At 36.8% G+C, this 19,786-nt stretch overlaps 1 protein-coding gene across 8 annotated transcripts in view; it reads left to right on the top strand.

Annotated features, from left to right (window-relative positions):
- The window catches only part of SEPSECS (Sep (O-phosphoserine) tRNA:Sec (selenocysteine) tRNA synthase), a 72,077-nt gene that overhangs the window by 26,377 nt on the left and 25,914 nt on the right, over nucleotides 1–19,786 (top strand). For 4 of the 8 annotated variants that reach the window (XM_055245899.2, XM_055245903.2, XM_055245900.2 and 1 more), the window contains exons 9-11: nucleotides 6,740–6,833; nucleotides 8,308–8,398; nucleotides 9,862–10,030. In XM_055245899.2, coding sequence (XP_055101874.1) covers nucleotides 6,740–6,833; nucleotides 8,308–8,398; nucleotides 9,862–10,030 — 354 coding nt within the window. Of the gene's footprint in view, nucleotides 1–6,739; nucleotides 6,834–8,307; nucleotides 8,399–9,861; nucleotides 12,007–19,786 lie in introns of those variants that run through there. The other 4 variants (XM_055245898.2, XM_063619753.1, XM_055245897.2 and 1 more) reach the window with 1 other exon arrangement.

Here is a 19,786-nt window from a genome sequence, read left to right as displayed (position 1 = left end):
CCTAGGCTGGAGTGTAGTGGCATGATCATGGCCACTGCAGCCTTGACCTCCCTGGGTTCAGGTGATCCTCCCACCTCAGCCTCCTGAGTAACTGGTGTCCGCAGGTGCACACCACCATGCCTGTCTAAATTTTTTTATTTTTATTTTTTTTTTTACCTTTTGTAGAGACAGGGTTTTGCCATGTTGCCCAGTTTGGTCTTGAACTCCTGAGCTCAAGCAATCCTCTTGCCTCAGCCTCCCAGAGTGCTGGGATACAGGCATAAGCTACTGCACCCAGTCTTTTTTTGTTTTGTTTTAGGGGAATAATCTACTGTATATTTCTATGTTCTTATAGAAACATTTCTCTAAATGTTCAACTATATGGATATAGTCAAAAACTTGTGAAAAGGAATGGAGATTACCTGTTGTATATAACAGGCATTGTACTTCCTGCCTAGCCGAAGCACTTTTCTAACCTTAAGATTTTGGAATTGTTGATTTTAGGGATTTTGTCATCTTTTTGGAATTTCTGTTATGTCTTGATTGTTCTGTCTTGTGACATTTAGGTTTTTGACTTTAAGATTTTTGACTACTTGTAGATGATTGATTCCAAAGGCCCATGCATGTGTACATTTTGCTTAGCATGAGTGAAAATACACCTCCTTTGAGAATGACCTGCGGGAATAGGTAGCTCAGCTAGTGAATGATTCCAGCAGGCAGCTCAGTTTCATTGGGACTTTGTTCTTTATTATCACTGGGTAAACACTTTATGGGAGAAATTTTATGTTGGAGTAGTATTCGTGAATTGGATGCCTTCATCTCAGATGTCAAGAGGTAACTCTCTTTGTAACATTCAGAACTTTGTTCTTTTCCTTTTATCTAGATATATAGAGTAGAGTAGAATAAACAGGAACAGGACAAGAACAAGATTATAGCTACAGTGTATTATCATGTGTCTGTAGCAGTCCTGCTAGCTAACTTTGGTTTTTTTTAAATCCTGAAAACTCTTTTAGGCTAGGGGAAAAATAGGTGGGTGGGGAGCTAACATTTTTATGAATGTCTCTGCTGTATGCCAGGAACTGTGCTAGATTCATTGTATTTATTATTTCCTGTAATACCCAGAGCAAGTGTATGAGGTAGGAATTATCCCCATTTTGCAGATAAAATTGAGGCCCAGAGGAGTTGAGTACTCGCCCAAGTACCACATATAAGTACCAGAATTGCCATTGAAACCCAGGTCTGTGTGATGCTAAAGTCTGTGCACTTTCCATCTTACCACTTTCTTCTCACCGCTTCCAGTCACTCATCCATTGTTGAGGGAGTGATCACTTGCTCTGTGCTAGGCATTTGAGCCATCAAGATGATGATCTTGTGACCCTCCCACTCTATCTAGTGGAGGTATGTAAAACCCCAAAGGCTCTCTAATGTACTAATTGGTTTTATTTAAAATTATCTGTATAGAATTTATAAGAGAGAATATCTCTAGGAGTAATTTTCAAAGTATTAAGATGCCCATTTGAGAACTCTGTCACTGTAAGTTAAAGTTTGCTTCTTTAACAACTTCATTCAGTAGGCAGGTTTTTCTGTTGAAAAATGTGGATGTCCTCCATAAACCATAATTGCATATATGTAGCATAAATTTTTTTTTATTGGATTTGTTGCAGAAATAAGGGCCTCTTTTGTTTAAATGGACTTGCTTTTGAACTGTGAAAATTTAATCGTGATAGTTTATTGGTTCAGCTCTGGAGAAGCTGAGGCAAAGCTATTTTGCTCCAGCCAGAGCTATTTATATACCATCACTGAGAGCTCCTTTTTATATTATTGGTGTTATTGTGTACTAAAAAAAGAATGTTAGAAGAAAACTTAGAATTTTTTTCATTCTATGCCCTTATTCACCACAATGATATTTTTAGAGGTTATTTCATCTAGCTATATCTCTTCAGAAAAGGCTTTATCTTTTTCACAGTAGTGGCAGACAAGAACTCAGCTTGAAGCCATTCCTTCTTAAGCTTTCTTTTTTGAAGGGTGAAAGGATCAGAGAGAGTGGAGCTCTGTGTGTGAATTGAGCCTCTTTGCCCTTATCCCGTTCCTGATCAACACATTTGCTTCATTGAGGGGAGAAATGACCATGAATTTAACCCCTTTTAAAAAAGGGGTTAAAATGTAAGACTGTATCTTTTAGTTTGTCTATGCAAAAGGAAAGTCTATGGTCTTAGAAGTTTGTCCTCACTTCTGTTTTGCTTCTGGAGAAGATCATTATTCTGTTTAGCTTTCCTTTTAGAAGAGTGCTTTGCTGAACAGGGAAGGCAGGTAATCATTTATTGTTGCAAATATCTGCTGAATTGGATAAGTGGAAGAAGAATAACAGCACTATGGCTGCTTGGTGGCTGGAATTTGTGAGCTAAAAACTGGGGAACAAACTAAGTTTTAAAAGAACATCATACACTTCAGTGTCCTTATAGCAGAGCTAAGTTTGGAAACACTACTAGATTTGCAGCCCTGTCAGTGGAGTAATTGAATCTCCGCAGAAGCATCTGATTTCAAGCCTACATATGGGGCCTTAACAACTTGATGCAGATGGGTGTAGCCTCTGAGGCAAGATTTGCCAAGTGCGCCTGGATCCTTTTAGCTGGCCACAGTCATAGACAGCAGCATGTCATATTCAGTACTGTTTTCCTCCAATACGGACATCTGTCTGCTTCAGTATTTACCTACCGTCGGTCATCCATCCATCCATTCATGTTATCTTTGAAATAGTAGGCTACTGGGTATGTTTCTTTTGGTTTATTACCTGCCTTGTGAAACATATTGTAATAATATATGAGGTTCCATTTTTATTTTATCCTATAACATGAAACAGTATGTTTCCAAAGACATGATTACATAAGACCGTTTTACTTAAAATTTAGTGAATTATGCACATCTTTGGATTCTGGGAGAGACAGGCTAGATGTCGGATTTCATGACTGCAAATAAATTTGCAAAAGGCCACATGGAAGATAATGCTTAATATAATTCAACTTCTCTTCCATTAACATCTTGAACTATGCTGTAAAGTTTTGTATTTTTATTCTAGAAATATAGCTGACATTAGCATTCAGGTATACAGTTCAGTTTATCTCTAGTGAAAAGTCTCTTAAAATCAAGTTAAATACAGCACAGAGAACATGGAAAATCAATAATATTTCATTTCTTTTAAGTAAGATCTTTCTATATACATTTGCTTCGGTTGCTTATAAATTTCTTTCTTTACAGAAGTATTTTATAATAAATGTCAGTTATAGATTTAACTGTAGCAAAAAAATAGTACAGGTTCTGTAGTAGCTTTAATATGTCAGGTAAAAAACTGCTTAGCTAAGTATTAGTATAAGATAGTGGTATAGTCTCCTAAACGATATTTTTAAAATGCAGTAATATTAATAGGAGAGCATTTAGGAGCTTAACATGTGGAATATTATAGAATTCAGCATATTGTGCTTTAAGACATTTAAAACATATTTGCTTATTGGTTTACTTATAACCCTTTACACAGAGTAAACATATTATAAATATTTGTTGATGGATGTGAACTTGCTTCAAATTTTTTTAAATCTAATTACTCCCATACTAGTGATATGAGATTTAATTACTTTAGTGTTATCTTCGTAGTCTAAAAATACTATCCTAACATTACCTACAGTTCAAACGGAATTCTAGTGGCATTAGCAAGTGATTGATAGAACTGGTAAAAACTAATTTGTTAAAGTATTAGAAGTTGAACATTGGGCAAATTCACTTTTTAATAGCCATGTATGCATCAGTAAGTTTAAAAGCACCCTCTAGGGGTGTTACTTAGGAAACATTTTCTCTTTTTTCAGAAATAGCTAACTTGAGTACAAATTAAGTACTCATCAGATTCAGCTTATTCACAAATGTGACCACATTGGTATTTAATGTGGCTGCCAAAGTAGATAGAATAATATTTTAAATTGCCTTCACCACTGAAATATGTAAACTGGAGAAAATTTTGCTTCATGAATATATGCTTGAGGATAAATGAAGGATGGATGTGGGTTATATTGTTTTTAGGCAGTTTGTAGGGGGTAGGGCTCTGTAAAAGGCATTTCCTGCGTATGACATTTGTTTCTGCCTATGGGAGGTTGATGAATTTCAGAGTAAATTGGAAAGGCGGAGGCCAGTTAAGACTTTGGTGAATAATATAAGTGAAGAAAAATCAGCATTTAATATCTAAATGAAAATATGTGACTGCTTTAAAAAAATACAGAGCATTTAAATTAGTAACCTAATTACTTTATAGGAGATGAAAATATATGGATGAAACCCAGGAATTTTCCTCTTTATTAACCCTGGTATGTTACTAAAAAATTATAAATTGTTCTAATTGCTGGAAAAACTTGATTTGTTCCATTTGATTATCTTATTGTTTCACCTTTCGTAGTATGGGAATATTGGGTTAAGAAGGAGGGACCAGGGCCAGGTGTAATCTCAGCACTTTGGGAGGGCGAGGCAGGTGGATCACCTGAGGTCAGGAGTTCGAGACCAGCCTGACCAACATGGTGAAACTGGTGCAATCTTGGCTCACTGCAACCTCTGACTCCCAGGCTCCAGTGAATCTCATGCCTCAGCCTCCCGAGTAGCTGGGATTACAGGCTCACGCCACCATGCCTGGCTAATTTTGTGTCTTCAGTAGATAAGGGGTTTCACCATGTTGGCCAGGCTGGTCTCGAACTCCTGACCTCAGGTGATCCACCCGCTTCAGCCTCCCAAAAATGCTGGGATTACAGGCATGAGCCACCACGCTCAGGCCAGGATATTTTTATATGTCTAAGAAAAGATGCTTTTTTGTTTGTTTCTGGAAATGATAATGACATTTGTCTCCTTAAATATTTCTCTATACTTTAAATAACAAAAGAGAAAAGCTTATCTCATGTAACAGTAACATTTATTAATAGCTTCATTGGGTATGGCCACTGTAGATGTTAACTTTTTGAATATAAAAGGAATGAATTTATTTTAGTGATCTAAGATTTTTGTAATTCCAACATTCTGAGAATCTTATAAAGTATCCTAAAATTTAAAAATGATTATTCCAAAATTTTTAGGTGAGAATATAAAATATATGTACTGGGTTGACAGAAGTGAAAATGTTTGTGGTCTTAAGTAGACTCATTAATAATTCATAAACCTGGTAGGAATTTTCCTCTTAATCTTTACCTAACAAAAGATGGAGTTAGTCATCTGTGTACTTCAGACATGAAAAAATTCCTCTGGGACTCAGTGTGGGATGAGAGTATCTTGGCCTTTGAGGTTGGAGACGTGTCATTTCTTGCTGTCTCCGCTTGGATACTCTGTTAGCCCCTGGCTGTTTGGTGTATCCTTAGAGTTTATGTGTTTTGTCTTGATTAGAGGAGCTCAGTGCAAATGGGTTTGTTTAGCTGCAGATGTAGTTGGGCAGATATTGATTTCAACACTTTTTAAAGGTCTTGTGAGGAGAAGAAAGTAAAATTTTAGGTCAAATAGTTGCCAACTTAATATTTACTTGTAACTGTTAAACTGCCACTTATATACATGTGACATTTGATACTTGTACAATATATTTTTATTATATTTTCTACTATTGAATATATTTTATTTTTCAGAGTTGGACAATTTTCAGTTTTAGTTGCCTTTTTTTGTTTTTGTTTTTGTTATGTTACCCAGGCTGGTGTTGAACTCCTGGGCTCAAGCTTGGACTATGGGAGTTGCTGTATTCTTTTAATTGAAGTAAGGGAATTGTTCACTTTAATGTTGTGTGATTTAAAGGAAATACATTTATAAACTACCTTTTCCTAAATAGCTTGCATACTAAAGTCTGGCACAGTTTTCTTGGTATTGGGGCAACGGTGGTGAAAAAGACAAAGCCCTGTGGTCAAGGAGTTTTTCCCTTGTAATGGGTAGTAATAGGCAATATTCATTTAAGCAAATACATGAGATAATTTCAGACTGTGGCAAGTACAGTAAAGGAACCAAAATAGGTAATATGTTGGAAGGAGATTGGGATTGGGAAGGAGATTGGCAGAGTTGGAAAGCTACTTTAATAGGGAAGTTAACAACAGAAGGTGTCTTTAGCATTTGACAAGAGGGACCACTTGGGGAATGATCTAGGAAATGCAGGGAAAGCAAACACAAAGGTTTGAACACTAGAATGATTGGGAAGGAGGCTACTGTGACTGGTGGGTAGTGACTAGGGGAAATGATAGTCACTAGGTTGAGTATACTGGCTGGGTCACATTATGTGGGGCCTTAGAGATGAAGAGTGTGGTTTTCTAATAGTTACTGGAGGAAGTCATCAGGGGAGAAGCACGAACTGGTATGCTTTTAAAAGACCTCTCTAGTCTCTGAGTGTAGAACAGATTATAGAACGGTGGAGAACAGGCAGAAAAATCATTTAGAATCTATTGCTGTGTCCAGGGAAGAGGTTGATGGCTACGAGGACCAGAGTGGTAGGTTTGGAAGTTCTGAGAAGAAGATGGATTTGTGATAGATACATAATAGTGAAGGGAGAAAATGTGCTGGTTCTTTGCCTTTACTGAAATCCTGTGGCTTCTGATATTTGTGGCAGCTTTGAATTTCACTGTATTGTGGCAAAGGAGAAAATTGGTCTTAAGGCACATGGATGAGTTAATTTAAAATGTAGACTTCATACCAATCAGATTTTTGTCTTACTAAATCTGGCAGTAGATATTTGATTTGTTTTAAATGTGACATTTTGTTGTTGCAGGAAATGTTTTCATATTTGTCCAACCAAATAAAGAAGTTGTCAGAAGCCTACAGTGAAAGACTGTTGCATACACCTCACAATCCCATATCTTTAGGTAATTTCTTTTTTCCTTAAGAAAAACAAATACTTATGATCCACTCTAGGAGGAAACTGGTACTTCTAGAAAGAGAGAAAACCTTTTCTGGTTATAATAATATTTCTAAATTCATCACAGTATTTTAATTTGTAAATTGAAAATGTTTAGTTAGGCTTTTGAAATGCTTTAATGTATTTCTAAGATAAAGCCTATACACTGAGAGAATCAGAATCAATATTAAGTATTATAACAAAAATGCAGAAAATAATACTTAAAGTCTTGTTTCTAACCAGAACTATATTTATAAATAATTAAAGCTTTCTCCAGGTTGGGTTTGGTGGCCCATGCCTGTAATCCTAGCACTTTGGGAGGCTGAGGCAGGAGATCACTTAAGCTCAGGAGCTCAAAACCAGCCTGGGCAACATAGTGAGACCTTGTCTCTATTATTTAAACTAAACAAATAAACAAAACTTTCTCCAGTTAACAAAACCCCAACATATCAGAAATTAAATCTTTTCTTATGTTGTTTTTAATCTCATTATTGCTTGTTTTCTTTAGCCTATGGATGTTAGAGAAATTTGTATTTATGATATTTTCATTTGTATATATAAGGACTATGTGTTTTTATCATGTAACGTCGGGGCTACTAAAAACCATAATGTGAATATTGACTTTTATGAACTTAATTATCTTTTAAGCTTCATAATTACCCCCTTTTAAATTGTGAATATATGTAATATAATGTTTCATATTTCACATATATCTGAAGAAAGGAAAGTGAATCATTTGTAGTTGAAGCTACAAATGGGCTTCTGTGGAATACCATTTGAACACCAATATATAATAAAAACCACCCCAGTTAGTCCTTTGCTGATTTATGATCTATGTAGATGTTATAGAAGGTGATATTGTGTAACTTGAATTCCGAATCTTCCATGTCCTAGCCCCTGACCTCCTTTTCCCTCACATGCAAAATTGTTAAATGATTGGTTGAGATTATTTGTGAAGCATCTAGCATGGTGAGTCCTTAGTAAATGGTAGCTACGAGTGGTGCTATGTATGCAATCCAGTTTACCCACACAGCCTCAGAATGATCATTTCCATTTCTATATGCAGAAGTTGATCTTACTTAGTTTTATATATGTACTGAAATATATCCCACATCCTCACTTTACAAGTTTTTAAAACTTGGTTGAATTTGAATAAACAGCCATACTGATCATGTTATTGTTCCATCTATTTAGTTGGAAAAATTTACTCTCCTGAAGGATGATATGGTTATTCTGTTTCGTATTCAGAGATGTTAATTTACCTTAAAATATTTTTGTCTGATATATAAACAAATCCCTATGATTTATTAAGTACATTAAAGTGAAATTGTGCCACTTGACAATGAATAAAAAGTAATGTCTTCATCATTGTTATTGTTATTATTTGAGTGATTTTTGTGCCAGTAAAGCAAGGCTTATTAGGATACTTTTTTCTTTTTCAGCTATGACACTTAAAACACTAGAAGAACACCATGACAAAGCTGTCACTCAGCTTGGCTCAATGCTTTTTACCAGACAGGTTTCTGGAGCCAGGTAAGTATGTTTAAAATAGATGTGGGTTTATTTGGCTTTTCAAAGTTAACTCCAATAAAATACCTTTCCTCAACAATAGTCCCCCAAGTATATGCTGAACTATACCTGCAAATTCATCATGGAGTAAAGAATGATGAGTTAGAGAATCTGTAAGGCTACTGTATGCCCACCTGTGGACTGCTTATGCCTGAAATAGTCACAAAAAGATGTGAATCTTGTTTGTTTTCATAGATGTACAGAAACAAAGTTTTATTACCTCTCTACATAGATTTTTTGTCTTTATTTCCTTTGTTAGATGATCTTTGGCAAGTCACGTTATGGTATTAGAAATAAGCCATCTTCATCACTAAATTGAAGTGAAAGTGTTAAGGAAAAGCCTTCTTCCTAAACCAAAAAAAAAAAGAGTATGCAATCCTTGCCTATGTAACTGCCTCAGAAAATTTTACTTTTTCCTCTTCTATATACATGGCCTGAAAAATGAATCTTTCATTTTAGATTTGATGAGGTTAGAGAAAAATGACTTGAAAAGAAATATCTTGCTGCAAATACTTTACATGCTTCTATTAAAGAATTTTTCGTAGCTACCAGAGGATAGAGATTTTATATCACAGGACAACTTTTTAAAAGTAAAATCTTAGATTAATTTACTTTTTACCTTGATGAACTGTTATCTTTATACAATTTAGTTTTGACACTTCTAAAATGGTGTTCTTGACATTGCTTTTAGTATTGCCACTATTTGTCTTTGTGTTTAGGTTGAGCCTGATTGACTTCTTTAAAAAAAAAAAAAAAAGCTAAACGATTAAACTATTAGAAATCTGCTTATATCTACTATGCCAGTGAAATCAAGCTTTAAAAATGCAGGTGCCTTTGCTGAATATTACTGTTTGCTGACCACCACCCCTCTATAAACAGTTACATAACTTCTTCTGTGTCTTTGCTTTAAAACTATCCATTGCATAGCACTGATCAGATAGTTAGACTTTTACTTTGTTGATTATTTGAGGTAACACATGACAATTACAGTGGTTTGACTTGCAAATTTCAATATTTCAGTAAAGTGTGTATATATGAAGTCATATTCCAGATTTGGCACAAAACCAAATCATTTTCTTTTTACCTCTTTAAAGAAGATGTAGAGGTGTTTAAGATTCCTAGAGCTTCAGGTAAAGAGAAAAAGATACTCGCAAAAATAAAATCAAAAGAGATTCCTAGAGCTTATAGGTCTTTAATAGAAGATAAGTAAACGATGATCACGAGGCGGGACTTTTCTATGTAAAAAAGCAGTGTATTATAGAATTTCATTTTAAAGTCAATACAGTCTGTTTTCGTAGGCCATGATTTATGGCTGTTTTAAACTTCTTAAGTGGATGTAAGGCTTTGTAACACATATCTTTTGTTTATGGGTGACATTGTGTTACCATTACCAGACATATTAAATTGGTAAATCTTTCTTCTTTCAGGGTTGTGCCTCTTGGGTCCGTGCAAACTGTGAGTGGCTATACTTTCAGAGGCTTTATGTCACATACAAATAATTACCCTTGTTCTTACCTCAATGCTGCATCAGCCATTGGAATGAAGATGCAGGATGTGGACCTGTTCATAAAGAGACTTGACAAGTGTTTAAAGGCGGTAAGAAAAGAACAAAGTAAAGAGAGTGATGACAATTATGACAAAATTGAAGATGTGGATATTGAAGAAATGGCTTTAAAACTAGATAATGTACTTCTTGACACATACCAGGATGCTTCTTCATGACATGCGAAGGGTTTCTTCTTGATCATTTGAAAGAAATGGTAAGGCTGTAGTACAAGCAAACAGTTTAAAGATAAGACTTGAGATTTTTGAATTGAGAATTTCATGGGAATATTCAGTCAAGGAGTAGACTGTGGTCTGAACTAGCCATTGATGATTGTTAAGTTTCCCATTCTTAGACTGCATCAATCCTTGTGATCCTTAACAGGTTATAATATACAGTTAGCATTTTTCTAATTGTTAGAATATCTGTCAGTTAAGCATCATGACTCAGATAATTTTTACTAGTGTAATGACAGTAAAATTACCTTCAATTCTCTTTGAAATGTAGAGTGCTTCCTCCTAACCATTCTTTACCATTTCTGATCACACAGAATTGAGAAAGATCTCTTAGGCCACCAGTTACTAGTTGTTTGTTGAGATGTGTAAGTCACAGTGTGCCTGTAAAATGGACATTCCCCAGGGAAGTGGAGTCAAGGTATAAACTTTGGTTTTGACCCAAAAGCAATGGCTGTCAACTGGGGATGATTCGCTTATCTGAACAGCATCTACAGACATTTTTGGTTGTCACAACTGGTGGGATGCTGTTAACATCTACAGGATAGAGGCCAGGGTGCTGCTCAACATCCTACAATGCACAGGACAACTCCCCACAACAAAGAATTATCCAGCCCAAAATGTCATTAGTGCTGAGGTTGAGAAATACTCCTCTAAAGTAGATAAACTCCTTGAGTAAAGAGAAGTTTACCATAGCAACTTTCAGTAGTACTTCAAAGAAGATAGCTTTATCAGTGTCATCAAACTATACTATATAGAGAATCTTAAGCGATAACCAGGGTCACGGGTTCCAAACATGTCATTATAAATTGTTTTATATGGCACTCACTGGTGCATTTTTCCTTTTGGATAAGGGAAAACATTATTCCACTTACAGTTTTTGCTTTAAGCACCCTGCATATATTGGTTAGTTTGTTCAGATGTTGTGCACAGACATCATCAAAATTAGCTAACATGGGTATTTTTGAACATATTTTTGCTAAGAAGATGAAAATCACATAGTATGATAAACAGGTGTATTCCCCTTTCCTTGCCCATGTGCTCATTTTTCTGAGTCTGAAATTCCAGACTTACTGGCTTTAACAATAATTTTTGTTGTTAATTTAAGAAATAGACTTATTTAAGACTATTTTAAGAAATAGATACGTCATAGCCTGAAGATTTACTGAAGCTTCTGACCGTGCCACCATGCCAAAGCTATGTTTCTCAAAACCAGCTCTGTGGATCATGTTCCTAAAAGATGCTCATGGGGAGAAAATGTTTACAGACAAATAATTTTGGAGCTGCCTTTGCAAACCTGCCTGTTGGCATATTGAAGGCTCTAAGAATTCCTTCACTAAAAAACCCAGTAATATATCCTTATCCAAAGAGAAACTCATTTTTTTAAAGTGAAATATTTGTTAACAGCCCATTGAACATACTTTTAAAAACACTATGGTAGAGAATGCTGCGTTGCCTTCTGGGCTGCATTTTTCTTATTGATTTGGCATTGTAACCTATGTATGAGAAAGGGATTTTCTGGTATTTTGGTGACATTGTACATTGTCCCAGACTGTTTGTAAACATGAGCTCAGACAGATACCACTTCCTTTAATGTGTAAGGTAGACGCCTATGGTCACTGGCTTGACCACCTTGGAAGTCAATGACTATTTTGAGATGAAGTATTTAACTATGAATATCATAAAGGTTATTTAAAAATGTATTTATTTTATCTTTGGGGTTCAAACATTAAAAAAATTTACATAGCTGTAGTAACTCATTTCAAGGGAATAAATGCTGGATTAAAAAGTGTAAATTTTTAATGAGAATTTGGGACTAAATTGCAGAACCAATAAAGCTGAAGAGTTGCAACCTCTAGAGTCAAAAAAAGGGATTGAAATGTTGTTGCAAATGTAAATGCTGGCAGTGCAGCTTGCTATACATGTAAGCCAAAATTGTTTTATAGAACAAGTGATCTATATTGTTGTGATCATCATTTAGCTTAAGAAAGGCCAGAGCTGGGAGAGTAGCAAATGTTTTCTCATCTGCAGTGTATCAGCAGTTCTTGGGCTTCAGCTGCTGAATAGATAATAATTCTAATTGAAGATAAATTACATGAACTCACATGTGAATGATAGATATGTTACAACATTTCGTTCCTGATGCAGAAAATCAGCTGTGGTTTTTATTATTAACCCTTTCTTTCTCGGTGGTTTTGGAATTCTAGCTCTATTCCTCCTGGCTTAAAATTTGACTCTGAGGGCATAGAATTCACAACAGTTTTTGAAGAGTTCTGTCTATTCAGGCTTTCCTTTGTCCCCACCCTAGTGTCATTTTCACTCACTCCCATTTCCACACGTAAGTATTAAAAAGGATGTATTCATTATAATTTGCTAGTACTGACTGGTAAGGCTCATGATTGGCCTTTGTTATCTTTGTACTGTGATGAAGGCAGTGGATGATACATTACCAATCATTGCTGAAGATAACCGCTTCTATCTTTGTGACCCAACTACCCTTATTAAAACTATCAGGTAAAACATTGGAGTTAGGTTTTTAAAGTCATTGGGCTGTGGCAGTCTGCCTAGAAAAGAAAATTGTGTAACATAGAATATTCTTTTGGTCACTACACAATGCGTTACTTGTACATGGCAGGGAAAGGAATTTTAAATCAAACTCGCAGTTTGGTTCTTAGGTCCTCTGCTGATGAATTCTCGCTCTATCGGGAATGATATGTGACGCCAGCCTTAGGAACCTGGTGTTCAACTGTAAATCTATTTAGCTTTTTGTATTAGTTGAATGAAGTTATAGAACATGAATTATTGAATACAGTTCTGTTCAGCCAATAGGCACTTGATATACAGAATGGTAAATTTAAATATAAATTAAATTTTTCTAATATTATGATCAGCACTTCACTGTGGTTCTGTGTCTTTAACCACGTTATAATAAGAACTGTCATTGAGGACTGGGCTACAGAATGAGCTTGTATTTTTAGACTACGTCTGTGGCTTCCACAGATTTTAGTAAAATTTAAACAGAGATAATTTGTGTTTACTGCTGATGTTACTTTAATATTGAATTAGTAGTTCATCCTGAGAGTTATACTTCACAGAGGAAAATAACCAATAGCTGAAAACAACAACAATAAAACTCTGGTGAGTCTGACTCATACTCGGACAAAGTTTTTGGAATACATACACATTTGGTGCATATAAGAGTTGGGTTTCCTTTTCCCACTTTCTGAGATGTACTAACTTCTGCCAAACCCTTAAGTGATTTTGTTATGTTTTGCACTTTTGAGGCCAACCTTATTTTGTAACTGAAAAAAATCCAGTTTTGCATACATAGAAATTTGGTCATTTTAGAAGTCTCACAACCTGAATAATTTGATAATAATTGAATATGCTATTAACAGCTTTTTAAGAAAAGGTTCTATTATTCAGTTTTTTCCTTGTCTGTCATATTATGCTGGTTAATTTCTCTTATGGCCAATCTTAGTAGACAGACCTAACACTCACTGCATCCTTTTGTGCCTTACTTTTTACTTTCCTCTTGCCCTTTTGGTATGTGCACATGTAAGATGGTAAGTTTAAGGCTAATGAATATATGTTTGTAATTTCCTACTCACTACTCTGCAGTTAAAGCTAAGGGCTTAGGCAGAATCTAGAAATGTTTATATTGTTTTGTTTTTTATCAAGTGGTGTCAACTTGAGAAATACAAAAAAGGCTATGCTTAACTGTATAACCATGGGGGATTTTAGCCATGAGAATATGAAGCTGATGTCAGCCTGCTAACCTGTTTTACCAAAAGGAAAAGATGTTTCCAAAAATGTTTTCAGTGTAGACTGTTTAAAGATAAAAATAAATTATATAATTTATTACATGAAATAAATTTTTAATAAGTCACTGACAGTACGTTATTTTACCTAATCATTACGATAGATAAAATCTGAAAGTACAAATAACTGAACTAAATTACTTGCCCATTTTTGATTCAGTCATCAGTATCAGCTTGTCTAGAAATCAGCAAGAAAAGTCATACCTTAATGAGAAGCATGAGTCATGGCTGGGGGCTAAATTAAAAAAAAAAAAAAGGAAAGAGACGATATTCCAGCAATCATTTTGCAAAGGATCTATTGACTGTAGGAAGTACTTAGAAGCATTTAATCTTTTCTAAAAGAAATACTATCTTTTATTTGAAAATAGGTTAATATCACTTTCTCCTTTAGATTTCACATCTAAATTGTGCTATTTGAAGTTTGCAAGTAGTGGCCTTTGATTTGGAATTTGATCTCTGCACTGGCATTTATTAACCATGTGAGGTCACATATTCAGCCTCTTTGAGTCTCAGTCTCATCAAATATAAAATAGATACAACCTTATAGGATTGAAGATTAAATGAGATAATGTGTGGTAACATGATTAACTCGGTATCTATGCATAGAGTACTTACTGTTAATAACTGCTATTATGCGCCGCAAAAAGATATACTGTCCTAAGTTGTACTAGATTTAAATTTAAATGTATTCATTATTATGTAGTTTATTCAGTAGAACTTTTTTTGAGGGGGAGTTATCAATGAATTTTGTCCATTTGCTAGTGGAAATTAAGTTAAAAGTATGCAGTTGATTTTAGATGACCATTATTTTTTATTTTCAGGGTTTTTCTATTTTTGCTTTTATGGATTTTCATTTGTTTTGCATTTTTGAGAATTTTTTTAAACCCATATTTAAAGTGCATTGACTAATTACCTGAAATTTCAGATCACAACCTGGAAAGATACACAGAAAAAGTTCACATCACAAACACTTCCACATTGATTATATTATCTGACCAAAATTTATGGTATAATAGGCAGATCTACAGGCATGCCAATTGTTCAGTATATTTAGCCCTATTCTTACGTGACTATAGTAGAATAGCTGATCATGGCTCCCAAATGGATATCTTTAGCAGACTTCTTTCCTGAACCCCGCACTTGTATGCAACTGCCTAGTCAACATCTTTTGCATGTCTGATGGACATCTCAACCTCCACATGCCAAAGGTGATTCCTTGATCTTCCCCTCTAAAAATCTGTGATCTGAACTTCTCTTCAGTTGATTAGGCCAGAAACCTTGGAGTTATCCTCCACTTTTCTCTCTCACATCCTATGCCAAATCCATCAAGAGATCATGCTGTATCTACTTACTAATTTATGCAAAATCAAGCCGTTTCCCACCTGCTCTGTAACCAGCCAGTTCTGAACTTCCAGTGTTTCTTGTCTAGATTATGACAGTACCCTTGGTTTCCCTGGTTCTACCCATGTCCCTTTACACATGGGGCCAACTTGGTTTTTGCTGTTCCCAGGGAAAAAAAAGTAAAACCCACAACCAACCAAACTGCTGTATAGATCCATCCCCATGGAGCCCAGAGCTTCCTAGGCATGAAATTGACTGATGCACACACAGCCAGAGTGATCCTCTGGAAACACAGGTCCTGTCACTTGTCTGTTCAAACTCCTGCAGTAGCTCCCATGTCACTCAGAATAAGCCCAAGGCCTTGCTGTGTCCCAAAAGGCCCCACAGCACTGGCCATCATAACCACTCCTCCTTTATCTTTCTGACCCAACTCTTCATCTTTGCCTGCTCCATTCCAGCCAAACTGGCAATCTTGCTGTTCCTCAAACACTCCAGGCATGCTTTGCCTTAGAGCTTTGGCTCAAGCTAGTCCCTCTGCCTAGAAACATCTCTTAACCCAGATGCTTGGCTAACTCACTTCCTTCATACTTTTTGCCAAAGTTCTCCCTTTTCAATGAGCTCTACCTCGATTACCCTTTTTAATACCGTAGCTATCTCCCCCTCCCCCTCCCCCCACTTAACAATGTGTAAAAATTGTCTTAAAACTGAGGGTTGGGCCTCAGTTTTAGGGTTTGTAAGAATCATCTGGAGTTGTTAAAATGCAGATTCAAATTCACTAGGTCTGAGGTGGGGCAGCATTTCTAGCAAATCCCTAGGGCATGCCCACACTTCTGGCCCATGACCACACTGAGGAGCAGAGGTCCAACATAGCATGTCATCTACATATTTATTATGTTGTACTGTTTGTCTCTCCCTCTCTGGCTATAGCATAAACTCCACTGAAGCAGAATCTTTGTTTTGTTCACTCATGTATCCCAAGCACCTAAACAGCACCTGGAACATGACAGACAGTCAAATATTTATTGCATGAATGATTCAATAGTTATTATTAAATATTTATATAACTATGTATGAAATCTCGTCATGTCTGATTGAAACTACTCAGTGGTTTTCTCTCTCTCCTAGAACAGAGCTCTAAAAATTTTACTTGAGTGGTAGACACAAAGAGGTTCTGTTCAGATCTTGCACGGAAAGACTCTACCCAGCTGAAAGGAGTGTGCTTAGCTGACAGCCTCCCTGCTGTTAGCTCCTTCAAGGTTAGCTCAAGCCTGTCTTTGAGCCAAAGTCATGGCCTTCAGCCAGTTTCTGAGCAAGGTGCAGATAAAAGGGCCTGGCCATTTCCACTCAGTGCGGCTCTGGAGCTCCCTGCTGGGCTGGCGGACACTTGGTTGGGTCTGCATCACAGTCCGAGGGCTCCCCCTGCCCTGGCCTGCTTCCCCTCTTTTCTTTTTTCAGGTGTTACTCCCCAACAAAACTTTTGCTGTCCTAACTTTGCCTCAGTATGTACCTCCCAGAGAATCCAACCTTCGATACCCGTGGCCAACAGAATGACCTACACTCTTCTGCACACCTTTCTACTCATTCTTCTCTCCCTTGCTCTAAACATGTCTACTAAACCCAGTTGCATCCACTTGGTACTACTCCAGTGACACCAATTGTCAGTAAGGTTCATTAGCCTCATGAATCTTTTCTGTGTTGGCCATTGCAGATTATGCCATTGTTTTAGTCTGGCATCATTTTTTAGCTATTTTATGATTTTAAATACTAACTACTGTTTTGAGGAATGATTCATGACTTAATGATTTAGCACACCTTTGGTAAGTGGTCCATATGCCGTGAGAAGGTGAATCAGTTGTTCAGTGACCAACCTTCAGGAAGAGGTTTCTCCTGGGCACTACAGTGATCACAAAGTGAGAGGCCAGACTTCAACCCTGGCTCTGCCACTTAGTCGCCGAGTGATCTTGCACAAGTTACTTTTGACTCATCAGTAAAATGGGGATAATATCTCACAGGATTGAAATAAAGATTAAATGGAAGAATCTATCATATATAAAGTACTAGCAAAAAGTCTCGTATGTAGCAAGTGGTCTGATAGTAGCTATTATTAAATGAATCTTATTTAAAATTATTAAATGGTGGTTAAAAAAAAACTGGAAAAGACCTTCAGTAAAATAGCACCAGAAACAGTCTTTGTAAAATGTAGTTGTGTTTGTTGGCCTATCTTTATTAAATCCTGTTCGTTCTGATAAAGAAAGAAAATTGAGCCTGGAACTCTCTTCAGAGTGCTTGGCTTCAGTGGCCTTTTTGGAGGTGGCCACTCGCTCCCCTCCTCTTTGCTCCTGCCTGACTTGTACTGTTGGATTCATTTCTTTGTCTTAAGGCTTTTTAAGTCCTGTTAAATGCAGATGCCTCAGGAAATAGATAACTGCTATTTTTCCTTATTAGTTGGTGACATCTTACTTTGGATGTATTTATCAGATGTTTCCCTAAGAGTGGGCTTTTTGTTAAAAACAAACACACTTTTTATTATAGAAACTTTCAAGCATATACCAAAAAATATGATGACGCCTAGTATCCATTAATCAGCTTTGGCACATACCAAGTCCAATTTTGTTTCACGTATAGCACCAGCCAGTCCTCCCCTCTATCACTTTAAGCAAATCTCATCATCATTTCTGGGTGTAGCTCACATTTCAATATGTGTCACCAAAGGAAAGGACTCATTTTCATTTTTTAAGTCACAATACCATTATCACACCTGAAAATTTTAACAATAATGTCTTGATGTCATAAAATATGCTGTCTGTTTCATTTCTGTAATGACCTTTCTTTTACCCGTTAGTCAGGATCCAAGTAAGATCACCTAAGAGTAGATTTTAGTGGAAAAAGGGTAAGAGGAGGGAATCAGGAAGCATTAGGAACCAGTGACAATTACAAAAGTGCAGAGAGGGGAGATTGAAAGTACTTGAGACAGTGTTTTCATTTTGTTTTTATTTTTTTAAACAACTTTCCCCAGAGTTAATAAAACTGGATTTACAGGAGATGTTTATGCCTCCACACAGGCTCCCAAAGGTCTTTCAGGATGCTGGATAAATTATAATTTGACATGCTTCAAATTTTGCTGGTTATCATGCGAAATGGACTTGAGTCCACACTGGTGTGTAATAATTCACTTTCAATGCCAACTTTCCCAAAGTGAGGCTCTAAGTTAGAACCCCAAATAGGATTAGTTCTGTAATATGCTGGTGGTGGGGTGGTAATTGTTGTAGTTATATAGAGCTAACTTTTATTCTAAAATGGATTGAAGACAAAGCAAGCTATGCTGGGTTCCCGCCAGCCAGGCTCAATGAGCCGAGAAGGCAGAGCGCCATCTCAAAACCAGTGTTCAAAGGAAAGGGGGGCAGAGAGGCACCCCCGGGGTGGAGCAGAGGAGCTGACTGTGGTGCTTCTGGTGGAAGAGTCTCTGATGCGCTTAATGGATCACATGAGAGAGATGAAGGAGCTTTCTGGGAGAACTTGGAGCTTCTGACCAGATGAGAAGCTGAAAGAGGTCTGTTCCCACTCCTCCTTCCAAAAAACTTGGTCATGGGCAATCAGTGGGTCCTTTACACCACAGTGGCAGAAGGTACTTTTAGTTAGAAAACTCTCAGACAAACCAAACCAAACCTCACGTTGGAGACATTAACCTGGAAATGTAAGATCCAGAGTCCCTAGGAATCCATTAGTCTAATGAAATTCCCCATTTTAGCTCTCCCAGGTAATAAAGCAGATTCTGAGAATGGCAACCCAAAACCACACAGGCCCTTCAGGATGGCACTGAGGCAGGTCTCAAGCTGCAGCCAGCCACAGGCCCATGACGGCCAGGGGCAGGTCTGAAGGAGGTAGAGAAACCTTTTGCAAGACAAAAAGTTGATCCAGAAAACGTTTTCCCAGTTTTCGGATCAAACTTTTCTTTTATTCCCCCCCATAAAATGCATCGATTTCGTCAGTTTCCAGTGCCTCTCTCACCACATCCAGTTGATGTGCTGTTCCATCATTGCCTGGTGACTCAGACCTTCCTGGGGTGGGAGAGGTGGGGGTGGTGGTGGGCAGGAGCATTTGAACAGTAATCCCTGCTAACTTTTCTTGAAGGCCAGTAAAAACACTCATCAGTTTTTATCTTCTAATTAAAAGCAAATGGACCTTTTAACATCAGGAAATTCAGCATTTTTTGGGTTTGCATTTATGATCATTGTCTATTTTCCATTTATTCCCATCTATTTGCAATAAGTGTATTTTGGGCCAACTTGGTTTATGCTATTCCCAGGGAAAAAAAAGTAAAACCCACAACCAACCAAACTGCTTTATAGATCCATCCCCATGGAGCCTAGAGCTTCCTAGGCATGAAATTGACTGACGCACACAGAGGCAGCAG

Source organism: Symphalangus syndactylus, chromosome 16 (assembly GCF_028878055.3).
Source record: "Symphalangus syndactylus isolate Jambi chromosome 16, NHGRI_mSymSyn1-v2.1_pri, whole genome shotgun sequence".
Taxonomy (NCBI): domain Eukaryota; kingdom Metazoa; phylum Chordata; class Mammalia; order Primates; family Hylobatidae; genus Symphalangus; species Symphalangus syndactylus.
Note: the sequence above shows the minus strand (reverse complement) of the source record. Positions and strands in the feature narration are given on the sequence as shown.